General features: G+C 38.9%; 1 protein-coding gene across 1 annotated transcript; it reads left to right on the forward strand.

Moving 5' to 3' along the window:
* Positions 1-1812: 1812 nt before the first annotated feature.
* Positions 1813-10114, forward strand: LOC105055001 (WAT1-related protein At5g47470-like). Its single transcript, XM_073246379.1, has 6 exons — positions 1813-1949; positions 3267-3398; positions 3447-3492; positions 3917-3991; positions 4148-4289; positions 9861-10114. The coding sequence occupies exons 1-6, from the start codon at positions 1813-1815 to the stop codon at positions 10112-10114; spliced, it is 786 nt and encodes a 261-aa protein (XP_073102480.1).
* The last annotated feature ends 4932 nt before the right edge of the window (positions 10115-15046 follow it).

The raw sequence follows: 15046 nt of genomic DNA on the forward strand, positions 1-15046 counted from the left end.
CATCGAGATACGCCATTGTGTTACTTTCCAAGCTCCTCATTGAAGAAATATGGAAGATGGAGGGGATACATGTAGTCTGATATGATCATGAGTTTGGAAGACTTTATCGATGTTAAAACACATAATTTCTAGAAACCCATTTCTTCTCAACATTTTTTTGGAAAAGATATATTAAAATTATATAACTCAAACATTATTCTAGCCGAACATGCTAGAACAGGGAATCCAGATAAGTTTTGTGCCAGCCTAACATGTAAGCATAATAATTTTAATAAAAAATATTTTATAAACCATTCTATATATTGTTTAACAAAGTCTTGACTTTTCTTCCGTTATGCATAAATTAAATAAAAAATATGAATTAAAATTTTTAACTCATTGCTATATGCATGATCTGGATCCAATTCAAATCCAAATTTTTCAAATTGAAATTAGATTATACATGAACTCGATAATTTATATGGACAAAAAGTTTAACTATGGATTCGATCTATTATTGGATTGAGTCTGGGTCTAATATTAAGATCCGAATAAAAATCGAATCGGATCAGGATCACTTATGATCCGATCTGATTTGATCCGTTTGCATTCCTAAATTGTAACAACTTTCTCGAAAAATTAATAATACAAAAGAATAAAAATAATAGGTTTTAGAATCACTTTTTAATATGTAAAAAAATATAAATAGGTTATTTTATTATCTATATATTATCTAAGAAATATTTATCCAAAAATTATATATTTCCAAATAAGTTTCTTACCCACCAAAAACGTGGCCCTTGTCGTACAAAAACATCCCCCCGGAAAGTTTAAATTCCTTGCATTAATGGTGCACATCAGCTTGGATTTATTATTTTAATGACTTTACTAATTATTTTTATTAATTTTTTTTAAGATCAGAAGGGATGGTACTATACGAGCAAGCATTTGGTGGTTTCTTTCAATTATCTTCCAATCTCGAATTCTAAGACTCATCTCTAACATCCTCCGATCACTAGAGAGTTAAAATGCTCAGTGGTTTTTATAAATTAACTTTCAATCCCAAATTCTATGTTCCATCTCCGACTAAATTTCTCTGATCGCTTTAAAGATGTTGGGCTCCTCCACTAGAAAGGGATTCCTGAAGGAACTCCTGATCATCTCACTCCTATTCTCAGGCCAAATCTTCTATGGGATCCAGGGAGTGTTCATGGAATGGGTTCTCCTCCTTGGCCTCAATCCTTTATTTGCTGTTATTTTCTGGAGCTTGGGCACCGCCATTACCCTCCTTCCCTTTGCAATAATTTTTGAGAAGTATCACTACAACTCCCTTCACAACAACTTTTTGGATGCCATGAAGTTGTACTTGTTCTTCTTTGTTCATTCTTTTTACTGCTTTTCAACCATATATGCGTTAGATAATTTTCTTTGGAGGTTAAACATTTTATTTATTGATTGTATGCATCTATTGTGCAGAAAGCAATGGTCTACAAAGTTGGGTCTCACTTTAATTGTTCAATTCATCCTGCTAGAGCCCTTGGAGGGTAAGGAGTCCTTGATGACTTGTTTTTTTGGAATTTGAAGGTTGTGAAGTTAGCTGCAACTCACATGGTAGCAAGGCATCATCACTTAATTTGAACTTTGAGCAAGCTTTGGATTTCATTATTTTTTTCTCAAGAGAACTAGGCTAGATCTAAATCTAGAAGAATGCAATATGATGGAGATGGGTCAGGTCTATGTTTTTCTTTTTCACAGTTTGGTCTACCAAAGTATGAGAAGTAGAAAGTCATATTATAAAGATATATTATCATTTCTAAAGAAAATTAAGCATGTATGTATGTATATTTCTTCAAGGTGACCTTGTTACAAGCTCTCATCTTATATGGGACAAAGATGACATTTCCAGCGATTGCTTCAACCATGCCGAACCTTGTTCCTGGCCTCATTTTCCTCATTGCAGCATGTCTCAGGTGATACTCTCTCCTAAACAAGCTGATGGTGATTACAAAAATACTTGCACACACTTGTATAGTTGGGTTTTGCATAACTTCAAGTGAGGTGTGAGATCAATTTTATTCAAGTATCTAGATATCTTATGTCCAAAATCGACTCATAAGCATCATTGAGCAGATCTTGGCTAACCATGTAAATTATGGTGAGGAAACCACTCGATTGATGGTGAGAATATACTTGTACATCATCATACCTTTTAATGTCATGTTGTGAATATTCTCTTTATTAATAAAATTCGGTGGCTCACGGAGGTTTAGCCTCCACTTACCTTGAAACAATTAATCACTTTCCAAAATGGAATTAAAACATGCCTAGTTAGCATCAAAAACATAAATTTAGTAGCATTTAGAATATATACCCATGCACCACAACACTTCTAGCACCAACTAATAGTGATGACGATGACTACAGTAACAATAATAATAAATATTAATTATTATTATTATGATCAATATTATCATTATTATAGTTATCATTATCATCATTATTATTATAGTTATCATTACCATCATTATTATTATAAATTAGGAGGCACAGATCTCCAACCACTACTCTAAATCATCCCCATCCCATTTATATAGGATTGATTGCAAAAAAGGAAATTTACTAACCAGCAGTCAAAACTTTATCGCCATGTGGAATTGAACATCAGATACATATATATGTACATGTATATGTATACATATATGCATATACATATATATATATATATATATATATATATATATATATATATATATATATATATATATATACACACACACACACGCATATATACACACACACACACACACACACACACACATATACACACACACGTGTGTATATATATATACACACGTATACACACACACACACATACATACATACACACACACACACACGTGTGTATATATATATATACACACGTATACACACACACATACATACATACATACATACATATATATATATATATATATATATATATATATATATATATATATATATATATATATATATATATATATATATATATATGGAGGCTAGGCAAAATTCTTCTACTTATAAATAACAAATCCAAAGAAGCAGCAGCAGCTAGGATGGACAACAAAAACCTTGGAATTTTGTGCTTGACTTGCCTCTACATGTTAGTCTAGCCAGTAACTTGACATGATTTTTGAGGCCTAAACTCGGCAAGGCCTGGATTTTCAGGTCGGGCCCCAATTTAAGCCTGGACCAGCTTGAAATAGTCTCTCTCTCTCTCTATGATAATGACTTGGCTGTTCTTCTAGGCTTGAGAAATTTGACATATGGTGCAAGTACACTAGAGCCAAGGTCTTGGGTACCTTGGTGTGCTTGGGTGGAGCCATGATCATTAACTTCTTACAGAGCCCTCCGAGCTCGCACCAATTGACATCTATCAAGTTATTCTTAGGTGAAACCTCCAAGGACTAAATGCTGGGTTGCTTCAGTCTCCTTGCAGCAGTTGTCAGCCTATCTTGCTACTCAGTTTTGCAGGTAACCAACATCTAAATCTTATTACATGGTTTGTAATTTTTCATGTTTAACCACCGAGCTCTTGCTCGATCGGATCGTATCACTTCTTGCCTAAGTAGCAAGAGAGTGGGGGTTCAATTCCAGTGGAAATCAGTCCCTAAAGGGATGGAATCAGATATCCAAAATAATAGACAAAGTGCAACTAGGTGTGTATGCAAAAATAGTCGATAAAACCATAGACAATAGAGAAGCTAGTTTGAAGTGGATTTCCAGTGGTTCTATTATTAGGTTTTGCAGCTCGGTTATTTGCACTTTTCAAGTGCTAGGAAAATTGTGGACATTTTCCAAGTGCAGTTTCCAAGAAGCTTGGCATAAAAATATTTCCTAGCTAGTAACCGTAATTAGTATGAGTAATCATCCCTTAACAAAATTGCTTTTATTGCAGGCTGTAACGATGCGCAGCTTTCCAGCGCCGCTCTCTGTGTGTTGTGATCTCCATTTAGTGTTATGGGCATCATCGGCATTGTGATCGGGGTATTGTATTTCTTCATCCATTGAGACCCATTATTGAATTTATAATCTTCTACTACAGTTTTTTTGTTCTGGTCTTGATTTTTATTAAAGTGGGGTTTCATATTATTGTTCCTTTATTTTTTTGTGTTTTTATAACAAGCAGGGGACAGTGCTAACTATAGGATATCAAGCAAGTCAGGCATGGGGTATCAACAAGAAGGGTCCAGTCCTAGTGGCAATCCTCATGCCCATCCAAACAATCTGCACCACAGTTCTTTCGGCTATTCTTTTAGGACAAACTATCAGTTCATCTCCAATCCAAACATTTTTTGGTGAAGCTTAATTTAGGCTTGTAGGACCTGCAGAGCGGTACGTCGGACCGATGGCACCAAATACTCCATAACCCAAATGCTGCTACCAAAACTGATCAAAATTGTCAACTATTAAAATTCAAGGATTTCATTTCATCAAAAAGGATTAAATCTTGATTTTGAAATTAAATACTCCTAATGCAATCTTTTTATTATTATTATTATTAGCATCGTGCTCTTCTCAATACTAACTTGAGTGCTAATCCAAGTGCACTGTCGTCATGCAGTCCATCAGGAATAATTCTCATGATTTCTGGCCTTCACATGTTCCTCTGGGCAAAGAAAAATAAAGGTTTAGATTCAGTCAATGCTGAAGACAACTCAACTCAACGAGCCGATGACATCGAAAAGCCCCTGCTGTCTTAATCTTTCCCCTAATTGTAGTGTTAGTGAGACTTGAGAAGGATGTGCACAAGTGGCTCTTCAAGAATAATCAGCATAAAGCTCCCATATGTTGGTATGTAGAAGAATAAGTTATGGGTTCTGAAGGAAAAAAGAAATGAATAACCTGATAATTATGAGATTTTTAGATGTATTTAGAGAATGCCTGCTTTTAAGGTTGCAAAATAGCCTGACTTCATGCAGCCATTATGGCCTTTCGCTCACTGTGCTACCACCCTCTGCCAATCTCAGCTTAAGCCTGTTTCCACAAACCTTAGCCTTAAGTTGAGCTGGAAATGTACCAGAATTGAGATGAGCTTGAAATTATGAATACAACTTGGGCCAGATGAACCACACATAAACCTAGCCATAATTTCAAATTTTTTAATATGTTTTCTGTGTTAGGTTCAACCTATGCAACCCAAATTTGGAGAATAGACTACTTTCCTCTGTAGGCTCTAAATCCAAACAAAAAAACAATCTTAATTCAGTTTTCTATAATTAAGAATCTAATCTAATCTAAACTAGTTGTTGCTTGATTCAAAATGACCCAGCCTGACATGATCCGATCCAATCCGAAATGTGTCTGCATTGAAGTTGGGTAGCTAAGGTGCTTGTCCGAGAGACTTGAGTTCACCATAGATGATTCTTGGTCCCTGCGATGTGAAGGACGAGGAGCAGATGGTGTCCCTGTTACCTGGTTTGATGTGTAGAATCTCCAAATGTAACAAGCGCAAGTGAAGGTCCCCTCTTTCTTCACACTTTTCCTTATTCTTGTGCTTAAAAAGATCAACCACCAGACTATAAATTATAAAACACCACGGACAATCCAATAAGACATGTTATACAGAGACAAACTCTTGTCCATGAGGTCCAATATCTAGCGCATGGCACCATGTGGATAGATTCGCGGATCATATGCAGCTAAACCATTCAACCTGGACAGCTATCCTACCTTATTTAGCCACGGTTACAAGATATTTTCATGTCACAAGAAGTGCGTCTTTAGTTCGTGGCCGGAATTGAAATCGGAATCGCAATCGAATAGACTGGAATCGGGATTGAAATAGTCAAATCTCTAGGTACGTTTGGTTCATGATAGGAATCAAAATCAGATTCTTCCAATGCATGAAAAGAATAGGGAATGAATTTTGAAAGAACGAGACTACTTATAACCAAATGGTTAGAATGAGATAACTCATTTGCATTTCTATTCTATAGTTCAACTCTCCGAACCAAACATGCCCTCATAATCTTATAAATCTTTAACACCATTCCTTTGCAATATGCTAAAGGGATGTTTGGTTCGTAACCGAAATCGTAATGGGAATGAAAATCGGAATGACTTGGAATCGGAATAGGAATGGCCAAATCCTCCGAAGCGTTTCATGCGTGATCGGAATTGTAATCGGAATTGGAATGAAAATTTGAATCTATAGAGGAGAGTAGGGATTAAGTTCTATATAGATTGAGCTATTCTTATTTTATCCTGAAATCAGAATCGGAATGAGATGCCTCCCAATTAAACGGTTGAAATAGAAGTTACCCATTTCGATTCAGATTCCAGACCCTCACTCCCCCCAATCAAACACTCTTCAAATGTCTAATGGCTCTTTTGCCATGAATTTGATATTGACATTGATAATATACTCTCCATATCTGGATTATATTATCTTTAAATATAATATTAGGTTACACATTCTATTCAGGCTAGCCATTGTCATCATAAATAAAAACCGTCAAAGAGCAGCTTTCCATAAAATTTCGTTCCCAGAAACTAACATAACATGCAATTCAGTGACCTAATAGAAAAGCTTAAATAATTGATGCAATACATAGAAACATCTCATCTTAATGAATCATTTAGCATGAAATAAATAATATAATATAAGCTTTGGCCGGTCCTGAGCCACCAGATACAGCTGAGCCAAAGTTCAATATTCTACTACTTGATAATTCCATAATATATAGAGCTTTTGCCCATGGAGATAAGATGGGATTGAGACCAATGATTTCTAAGAATGATGTTAGAGTTGCATGTTAAATACTTGGGAAGGAACCTCCACTTTTTAGCACAAAATCTCCTCCATTTTGAAGCATGCCTACAACCATCATGCTCCAACTCAATTGAGACAGCTTGGATGGATTAATGTGATCCTCTTTTCTCAAATAAATAAACTTTTTGTAGTACAGATAGTGCATATTATATATACATAAAAGCTGTAGGATGGCCAAAACAAACCCCAAAATAAATAACAACAAGAAAAAAATTAAGGCAAAAAAAAATTTTATTAAAAAAATTGAGCAACATAAGAAGGTTGTATCTCACTCCTCACCAATGCCTACAAAAAGACAAAGTTTGATAACTACTAAAATCTAAAAATAATTAGTCTAGAAGGAATAACTATGTAGATTAAAAAATTATCTATTTTAAGTGGGATAACTAAATAGAATAAAATTAGAAATAAAATCCTAGTATATACAAGCAATGATTTTCAACATGGGCTAGTGTATAATCCTCAATTTGTTATCATAGATGGTTCCTTTCGTATAAAAACACAAGTTAGGTGTCAATTTTCATAAGCGTACTCAATGCATCGGCATTATATCATATTTAACCCTAGAATGACAAAAATCTAATGAAGATGTATCAAAGCGAGCTATTAATTTTCCAAATTGATTCATGTAATTTGTTTACACATGCTCTAAATTTGATGTTGATGTTGTCTCTGGAAACACCTTAACCACCAATAGGACTCAAATTTATTGATGCAGCTTTCTCTTTAATTTGATGTTGATGTTGTCCCAGGAAACACCTTAACCACTAATAGATCTTGAATTTCTTGATGCAGCCGTCCCTTCAATCCAAGCGTAGGAAGACATTTAGATTTCAAATTCTAAATTGTATATTCTTGAACACCGTATATTAGCAGGACATGTCAATATTACAAGAGCAAAGTAGACTCTATTGTGCCTATGATCCCCAATTAATGATCAAATGACCAATAGTGACTAATGAGCGAGTTTTGGCCTAGTACATTATATATATATATATATATATATTTGGAGGTGTTGTTACCAAATCTCAAGTCGTAAAGGTTGGAATTGATTTCAATGAGTGGTAATGGTGTGAATCTCCTCAGTTGAAGACTCTTTGGATAGAATGAGGAGGATGAGTCCTCGACTGAGATAAAGTGCTGGAGTGGCTAACATCGACAGTTGAGATGAAACCTAAACAATGCCTCTGATCAGAAGATTTTTTGATAGGGACCCTCACACTCAAGTCAGTTGGGAAGTGGAGAGCATAGAGAGAGTGGAGTGCATTGAGATTTTTTTTGAGGACTTATTTGAGATCCCCTCTCTCTTCTATGTAGAGAGGGAGTAAGAGTCATATATGCTGGGAAGACAGGCCTCTCCGCAGATATCACATGCGGATCATAATGGCAGTGGTTGTTTCCATATTTGCAATACCAAGCCAATCGTTAATTGCCATCGGGATATAATTCAATCTTGATGATTTTCTTCTTTATCTAGCCTTTCCATAATTATGAGGAGAATGGATTCCTTCCCAATTGAGACTACTGCCTTATTTTGGAGATCTTCTTCAGGTCAATCAGCTATGGTCGACCTCTACTTACCTCCTCCATGGTCAAGGTCTGAATCTCATCTTTCCAGGATTAAGAGCTTATTGGATTAGACTAACTAATCTAGATTCTCATATTCAACTTCTTCAGGTTGGCTATAGCGAACCTCTTGTAGCCTCTTTATCAATCGAGGACCAAATCCCTCAAGATCTCGATTGTGGTCAAGGACCTAGTCATCGAGGCTGAGGTGGTGGTCCATAATAGATGCAACCCACTCCCGAGCCAGAGCTCAGGCTGAGGTCGGTTGAATAGAGTACAAACTCAAAGCTAAGGTCAACTTGGCAGGGATGCGCTGTCAATTGGGCTTGGATGTCCATAGACACTAGAACACATGTTGAAGATTGGCTCGATGATCATTTTGATCTGTTAATCTGAATTATTGAGGCCATAGATCCATGTGAGCTCGGCTATGCCCAATATCGTGCTGTCACCTGATGAACATCAATAGTGGCTAGACGAATCGTCATCAGATCAGAGCCATCCGAGCTCCTATAAATAGTCGATCATTTTTTCAAATTTTTTATTATTTTATTTTTTCTAGAGCAAAGTAGAGCACTTAGGTGATTTTCAACAGCCTCCGGTGATTGCCGTCGGCAGTCGTAGTCAACCTCGACTGTAGCTGAACTCCAAACTCGGACTTTTGAGATCCAATCCTTGGCTTGCTCCATCATCCTTAGGTTAGTTTTTGTTTGAATTTCGCTAAGGATGAGCACATCGAACTTGTCCTCAGGCACCTGGTCCTCTGGTCATGACCCAACCAATGAGGACCCTCAATCCAATGTCAGGTCTTCCTCAGAAGGCTCTGAGATTAAGGAGGTGCCTAACTTCAGCCCCTTTCGAGTGGCTCCATCCTCACCTGCGAATATCTGGAGGTCCTCTGCCTTCAATATCAAATCCCTCCAGAATTTAAGCAGGAGGTCGCCAGTCGAACTCCATGAAGAGTTCTTAAAGATTGGCCTCAGATTGCCCTTCTATTCCTTAGTTGTAGAGCTCCTTAGGCCTTTCAAGATCCCCCCCGTAGTGTGGCACCAAATTTTTTATGCCTAATAGTAGCTTTCATTGCTCATTGCCTCCACCTCGGGATTGAACCGATCATCTATCTCTTTCAGACATATTTTTCATTTAAGAAACACCCTAAGGAGATCAGATAGTGGTACGCCTCTCCTTGGATGGGACGATGCCTCTTCTAAGGCACTCTTTCCTCGGTCCATAATTGGAAGGAGTGCTATTTCTTTATTTTAACTGAGTAGCCATGGAACTTTGGTACTTCATAGGGTCATCAAATAAAGCTTTGGTACTTTTAGATGCTAAGGAGGAGACTATGAAACTCATCTTCAGCAATGCTACTCTTTCTCTTCGTAAACTCCTCTCCGAGGAAATATTGTTTAAGATCAGGTTGAGCCTGGCCGATCCTCAGAATAAGTTAATATTTTGTTGTATTTTTCACTTCAATTTCTTTTGGCTAACTCTCATTTTTCAGATATGAAGCTTGAGGAATTTGAAGGCTTACACTACACTTCTAAGAGAAAGAAGTCTTCAGACAACAGTCCTGCTCCTAAGCAGGGCCGAGCTGAACCCATCCTCACCCAACCTACCATCAGTATGTCTCAGATGCCAGTTCGAAATTTGGCCCCGAGGAAGGAGACCACTTCTAAAGTCTTAGTCATGCCTGCGCTCAAGTTGGTCACTCCAGGGGAGAAAATTCCATCCTCCTCCATGTCCTCGTCTCTCTAAGGTTTGACCACACCTTAAGTATCCATATGCTTCTCTCCATGACAGGTCGGCTCCCTACCTCAGTTTCAAAGAAGCCTTTTACCCATCCTAGGTAGGGGACCCAAGACTACCGGTTGGGCCTCGCGAACAACTGAGTTGCCCATGAAGTCCTCTAGGCTTCGATCCTCCTGGCCGATGTTGAGGCCATCAATGCAGAAGGCCTCGAGTATCGCATCAAACATTCTTACGACTATTTTCTTTGGGTAAGAAGCTCCTCCTCTTCCTTTTTCTTCTCTTTTTTTTTTTGACTTCATTTTTTCCTCAGCTCGTCAACCATGTGGATCACCTCATGGGTGTTCTGAAGCAAGCTTGATAGGTTTTGGAGGAGGCTGAGGCCTAAGCTACTCAATCTAAGGCCCAAGCTGCTCATGCCATGAAGAAGGCAGATGAAGCCTTGGCATTTAAAGCAGTGGCCAATAGGAAGGTCCAGTCCTTGAAGGCCAAGATAAAATCACTGGAGGCCAAGGTCACCAATGCTCGGAGCCAAGTTGAGGCTCGTCAAATGGAGGGTCTTTGCACTACAGTGAGCCAATAAGAGAAGAAGCCAGAGGCCAAGAAGACTGCTGCGGTTGAGGCTTTCTACTCTTCAGAAGAGTTCATGACAATCAAGCTGGATTTTGCCATTGACTCTTATTTGCAAGGTCTCATAGATTGTAGGGTGAAGATCCAAGGCCTCTTTCCTGATATCGATCTCAGCCTGTTGGATGTCGAGGAGGAGGATGAAGGAGCTGGAGTTAAGGCCATTTCGAACGAGGAGGCAGGGGTCGAGGAAGGGGCTGAGTCGAGATGTGCCAAGGTTATGCTGGCCGAAGATGCAACTATCCCCTAGCCTCCACCTGTGATTGTGCTGCTGGAGATTAAAGCTCCAGCCGAGAAGCTAGATGCCCCTACCAATACCTAGAACTTGTTTATTTTGTTTTTTGTATTTGAGCTCAGCCCTGATCAAGCAAATTTTGTGGTTAGACCCCTTTTGTATTTTTCTGCTTCGATTGAATAGACTATAACGAGTCGACCTCCCCATCATAAATATTTTATCTTTAATACAAATACTTTTCCAATTTTATCTTTAATGTGTGCTATCGATGTTCTTTTTTTTTTTCTTGTTATTCTTCATGACCAAAGCCGTATAGGTCAAACTTCGATGGGGAGTTATCCCCATCTTTGAACCCTCACATAGCTCATCCAAGGACAAAGTATGCTTATCCAAGGATGGAAGTACCTATTGACCTTATCATCAGCCTTCACTCGACTCATCTAAGGATAAGAAGTACCTGTTGGCCTCATTGCTAGCCTCTGCTCGACTCATTTGAGAATAAAGAGCACCTGTTGGCCTCATTGCTAGCCTCCGCTCGACTCATCTAAAGATGAGAAGTATCTGTTAGCCTTGTCGCTGACCTCCACTTGACTTGTTTGAGGACGAGAAGTACCCATTGGCCCATCATTAACCTCTACTCGATTTGTCCGAGGATGAGGAGCATCCATTGGTCACATTACTAGTCTTTGCTCGACTTGTCCGAGGATAAAAAATATCCATTGGCCATATTGCTGGCCTCCACTCGACTCATCTGAGGATGATGAGCATCCGTTGGCCTTATCATTGGTCTTCGCTTGACTCATTCGAAGATGAGAAGCATCCGTTGGCCATATCACTAGCCTCCACTTGACTCATCCGAGAATGAGGAGTGTCATGGCCGTATCACTGACCTCCATTAGACTCGTTTGAGGATAAGAAGCTTCTGTTGGTCTTGTCGCTGGCTTCCACTCGACTCGTCCAAGAACAAAGAGTGCTCGTTGGCCATTTTCATAATCAAGAATGTGAAGAAGGCACTGTCAATCTACAAAAAATAGGTCATTATTGCTTTCTAATAAAAGATACATCATGGATAATAAATTTATAAATTTTTGGCATTCCACGTTCGAGGAATCACTACTCCATCTAGTCAGCAAAGTCGGTATACTTCTACATGCACCACCTCATCGATGTGGTTCGAGCCTTCCTAATTTGGTGATATCTATTTTTGATCAACTGGGCGAGATACTTTAGCTCTTCATAGGACGAGATCTCCTACTCAGAAGGCTTTTTCTTTGACTCTTGAGTTGTAGTACCGAGCTATTTTTCATTGAAAAGCCGTCATCTGAAGTCCAGCTCACTCCCTCATCTCTTCTAGCAAGTTTAAGTTTGCCCTCAAGTCCTTTGGATTGTTTTCTCCAATAAAATTCTCCACCTGAGTGAAAGTAGACCGACCTCGAGAGGAATCATGGCCTCGATCCCAAAGGCTAGGTTGAATGGAGTTTTATCGATAGAGACATTGTGTCATCCGATAAGCCCAAAGTACATTATAAAGTTCTTCGACCTATAGGTCTTTAGCTTGATCCACTCTCATCTTCAATCTTTACAGTAAAGTCTGGTTAGTTGCTTCTGCCTTGCCATTACTTTGGGGATGCATGATCGAGATCATGCAATACACGATCCCCAGCTCTCTACAAAATTCTGCAAACTTAGCTGTCAAATTGACATCTATTGTTTATGATAACAGCTCATGGCAAGCTAAATCAGTAAATAATGGACTTTGACTTCGGTGATACGAGCAAATACTTTTGCTTCAACTCACTTCATAAAGTAGTCGATTGCAATGAGCAGAAACTTCTTTTGTGTGGCAATAATTGAAAATAGTCTGAGGATGTCTATCCCCCATTGGACGAAGGGCCAAGACATTATGATCATTTGCCAAGGGGATCAGAGGCCGATGTTGGATGCTTGCATTCCTCTAGCACTGGTCATAACTTCATACTAGATCAACTGCATCCTGCTATATGGTCGGCCAAAAATAATCTTATTGCAACACTTTGTAAGTAAGGGCCCTGCACCAGTGATTACCACAAATTTCTTTGTAAACCTTTCGAAGAGCATACTCTACCTCTATTGGGTGAAGGCATCAAAGCGATGGTAATGAATAAGATCTCTTATACAATTTCTCTTTATACATCAAGTATCGAAGTGCTTGGTTTCTCAACCTCCTGACCTCTTCATGATCGATTGGTAGCATTCCATCCTTTAAGAATTGGATGATCAGATCTATCTAACTTAGCTCATGATCAGTCTACCTTACCAGGACTTCCTCAATGCTCAGACTCTCCAACATTTTCAAGAACGAGCTCCTCCTGAGGTCAGCGGCTCCCTAGGTAGCGAGTTTTGACAGGTGGACAGCTTTAGTATTTTCTAACCTGAAAATCTACTCAACATTCAGGGATGCAAAGTCAAATGCAAGGTCCTTCATCTTTTATAGATATTTGATCGTGCTAGGCTCTCGTGCCTTATATTTACCTAGCACTTAACTGATGACAATCTGTGAATCATTATAAATCCATAGGTGCCGAACTTCCAGTCCTTGGTGAACTTAAGTTTAGCAACTAAGACTTTGTATTCAGCCTTGTTATTCAAGGCTTTAAATCCAAAATGTAGAGCATATTCGGCAACCATTCCTTCCAGACTAGTGAGGATTAGCCCAGCTCTGAGACCTATTGTGTTAGAAGAGCCATCTATATGGAGGATCCAACATTCCTTAGGTTCCAATGTGGGTTCCTCTTCAGGAATAGTATATTCTAGAACAAAATCTACTAAAACCTGAACTTTGTTGAATGGCTGAGAGAAGCATTTTATGTCAAACTCTTCCAGCCCACTTTGCTAGCTGATCCAAGGTCTAAGGTCAGTAAAGAACTGACCCTATAGGCTGGTTAGTAGGCACTTGGAAGTATGAATGCAATCTCTTTATTGAATTACAAGCATGTACACCGCTTTCTCCAATGTGGTCTACTTGATTTCTGTGTTATGGAGAACTCGGCTCATGTAATACATAGGCCTTTGAAGTACACCATCCTATCGGATGAGCACCGAACTGAAGCTTTCTCTCTCCTATTGAGAAGCAGTACATGAATGAGCAAGGGGCCCAACAATGGATGATGGGTGCTCTGAGATCTCTTGCTTAAGTAGAGCATCTTCGGATCTCTTCTTTTAGTCTTTCGTGACTTGCAGCACCTAATGATTACATACAAGTTTATACAGGTTGGACATTATTTAGCCAATTTCGTTGGCTCTACCCTCGAAGCCTCAGTGTTAGAGCTTGCTACAGTGAGAGAGGAGATAGACTCGCTGAAATATTGCTTGGAGCAGGCAGAGTCAATCAATTTTGAGTTGGTTAAAGAAGCTAACTCTTCTGAAGAAGCTCTTCAAGAAGCTCGAGAGATGATTGATCATCGGGATGATAAGTTGAGAAGGGCCAAGAAGGAGATTGAGGATCTCAAGTGGTAGAGATCTAAAGCTAAAAAGAGAATCAAAGGCCTCAAGAGACAGATGTCTAAAGTTGAAAGAAACTGCCATCGAACCTGAGATGACATAGAGCATCTGAGGAGGACACTCGAAATGAGAAAAAGCTAAGATTACATCTCCTTCGAGGTTCATTCTCGAAGGAGTCTCAGTAGAGGCTCAGTTAAGAAGGCCAAGACCTCAGAAAGAGCAAGGCACTGGGTGAGAACACCTTTGAGGGGTGAGAGCTCTACTTCTAAAGGGGTCCAAGCATCCCCAGAGCTGCCTGCCGCATTTTAGGAGGCTTCGCCAGTAATAAAATGCTTAAAGAAGAAGCTGGAGATGAAAAGAGGGAGCCAAAATATCTTCTGGCATCAATTCATAGATCAAGAGCTCCTAACCAAAAATGCTAAAAGAAGGAAAAGTTGACTGGCAAAAAGGAGAGCTGAAATCATAAATCAGGCCTATAAGATGGCATTCTCTATGGTTTCGAGAGGTGTAAAATAATGGCTCAGGCACATCTTCCTGTTGACAGTGTCGAACTTCTACAAGTCAACCTTTTAGATGAAAGTTTGTTAGCCATGGTGGTG

The sequence above is a fragment of the Elaeis guineensis genome, chromosome 12 (genome assembly GCF_000442705.2).
Source record: "Elaeis guineensis isolate ETL-2024a chromosome 12, EG11, whole genome shotgun sequence".
In the NCBI taxonomy this organism is placed as follows: Eukaryota; Viridiplantae; Streptophyta; class Magnoliopsida; order Arecales; family Arecaceae; genus Elaeis; species Elaeis guineensis.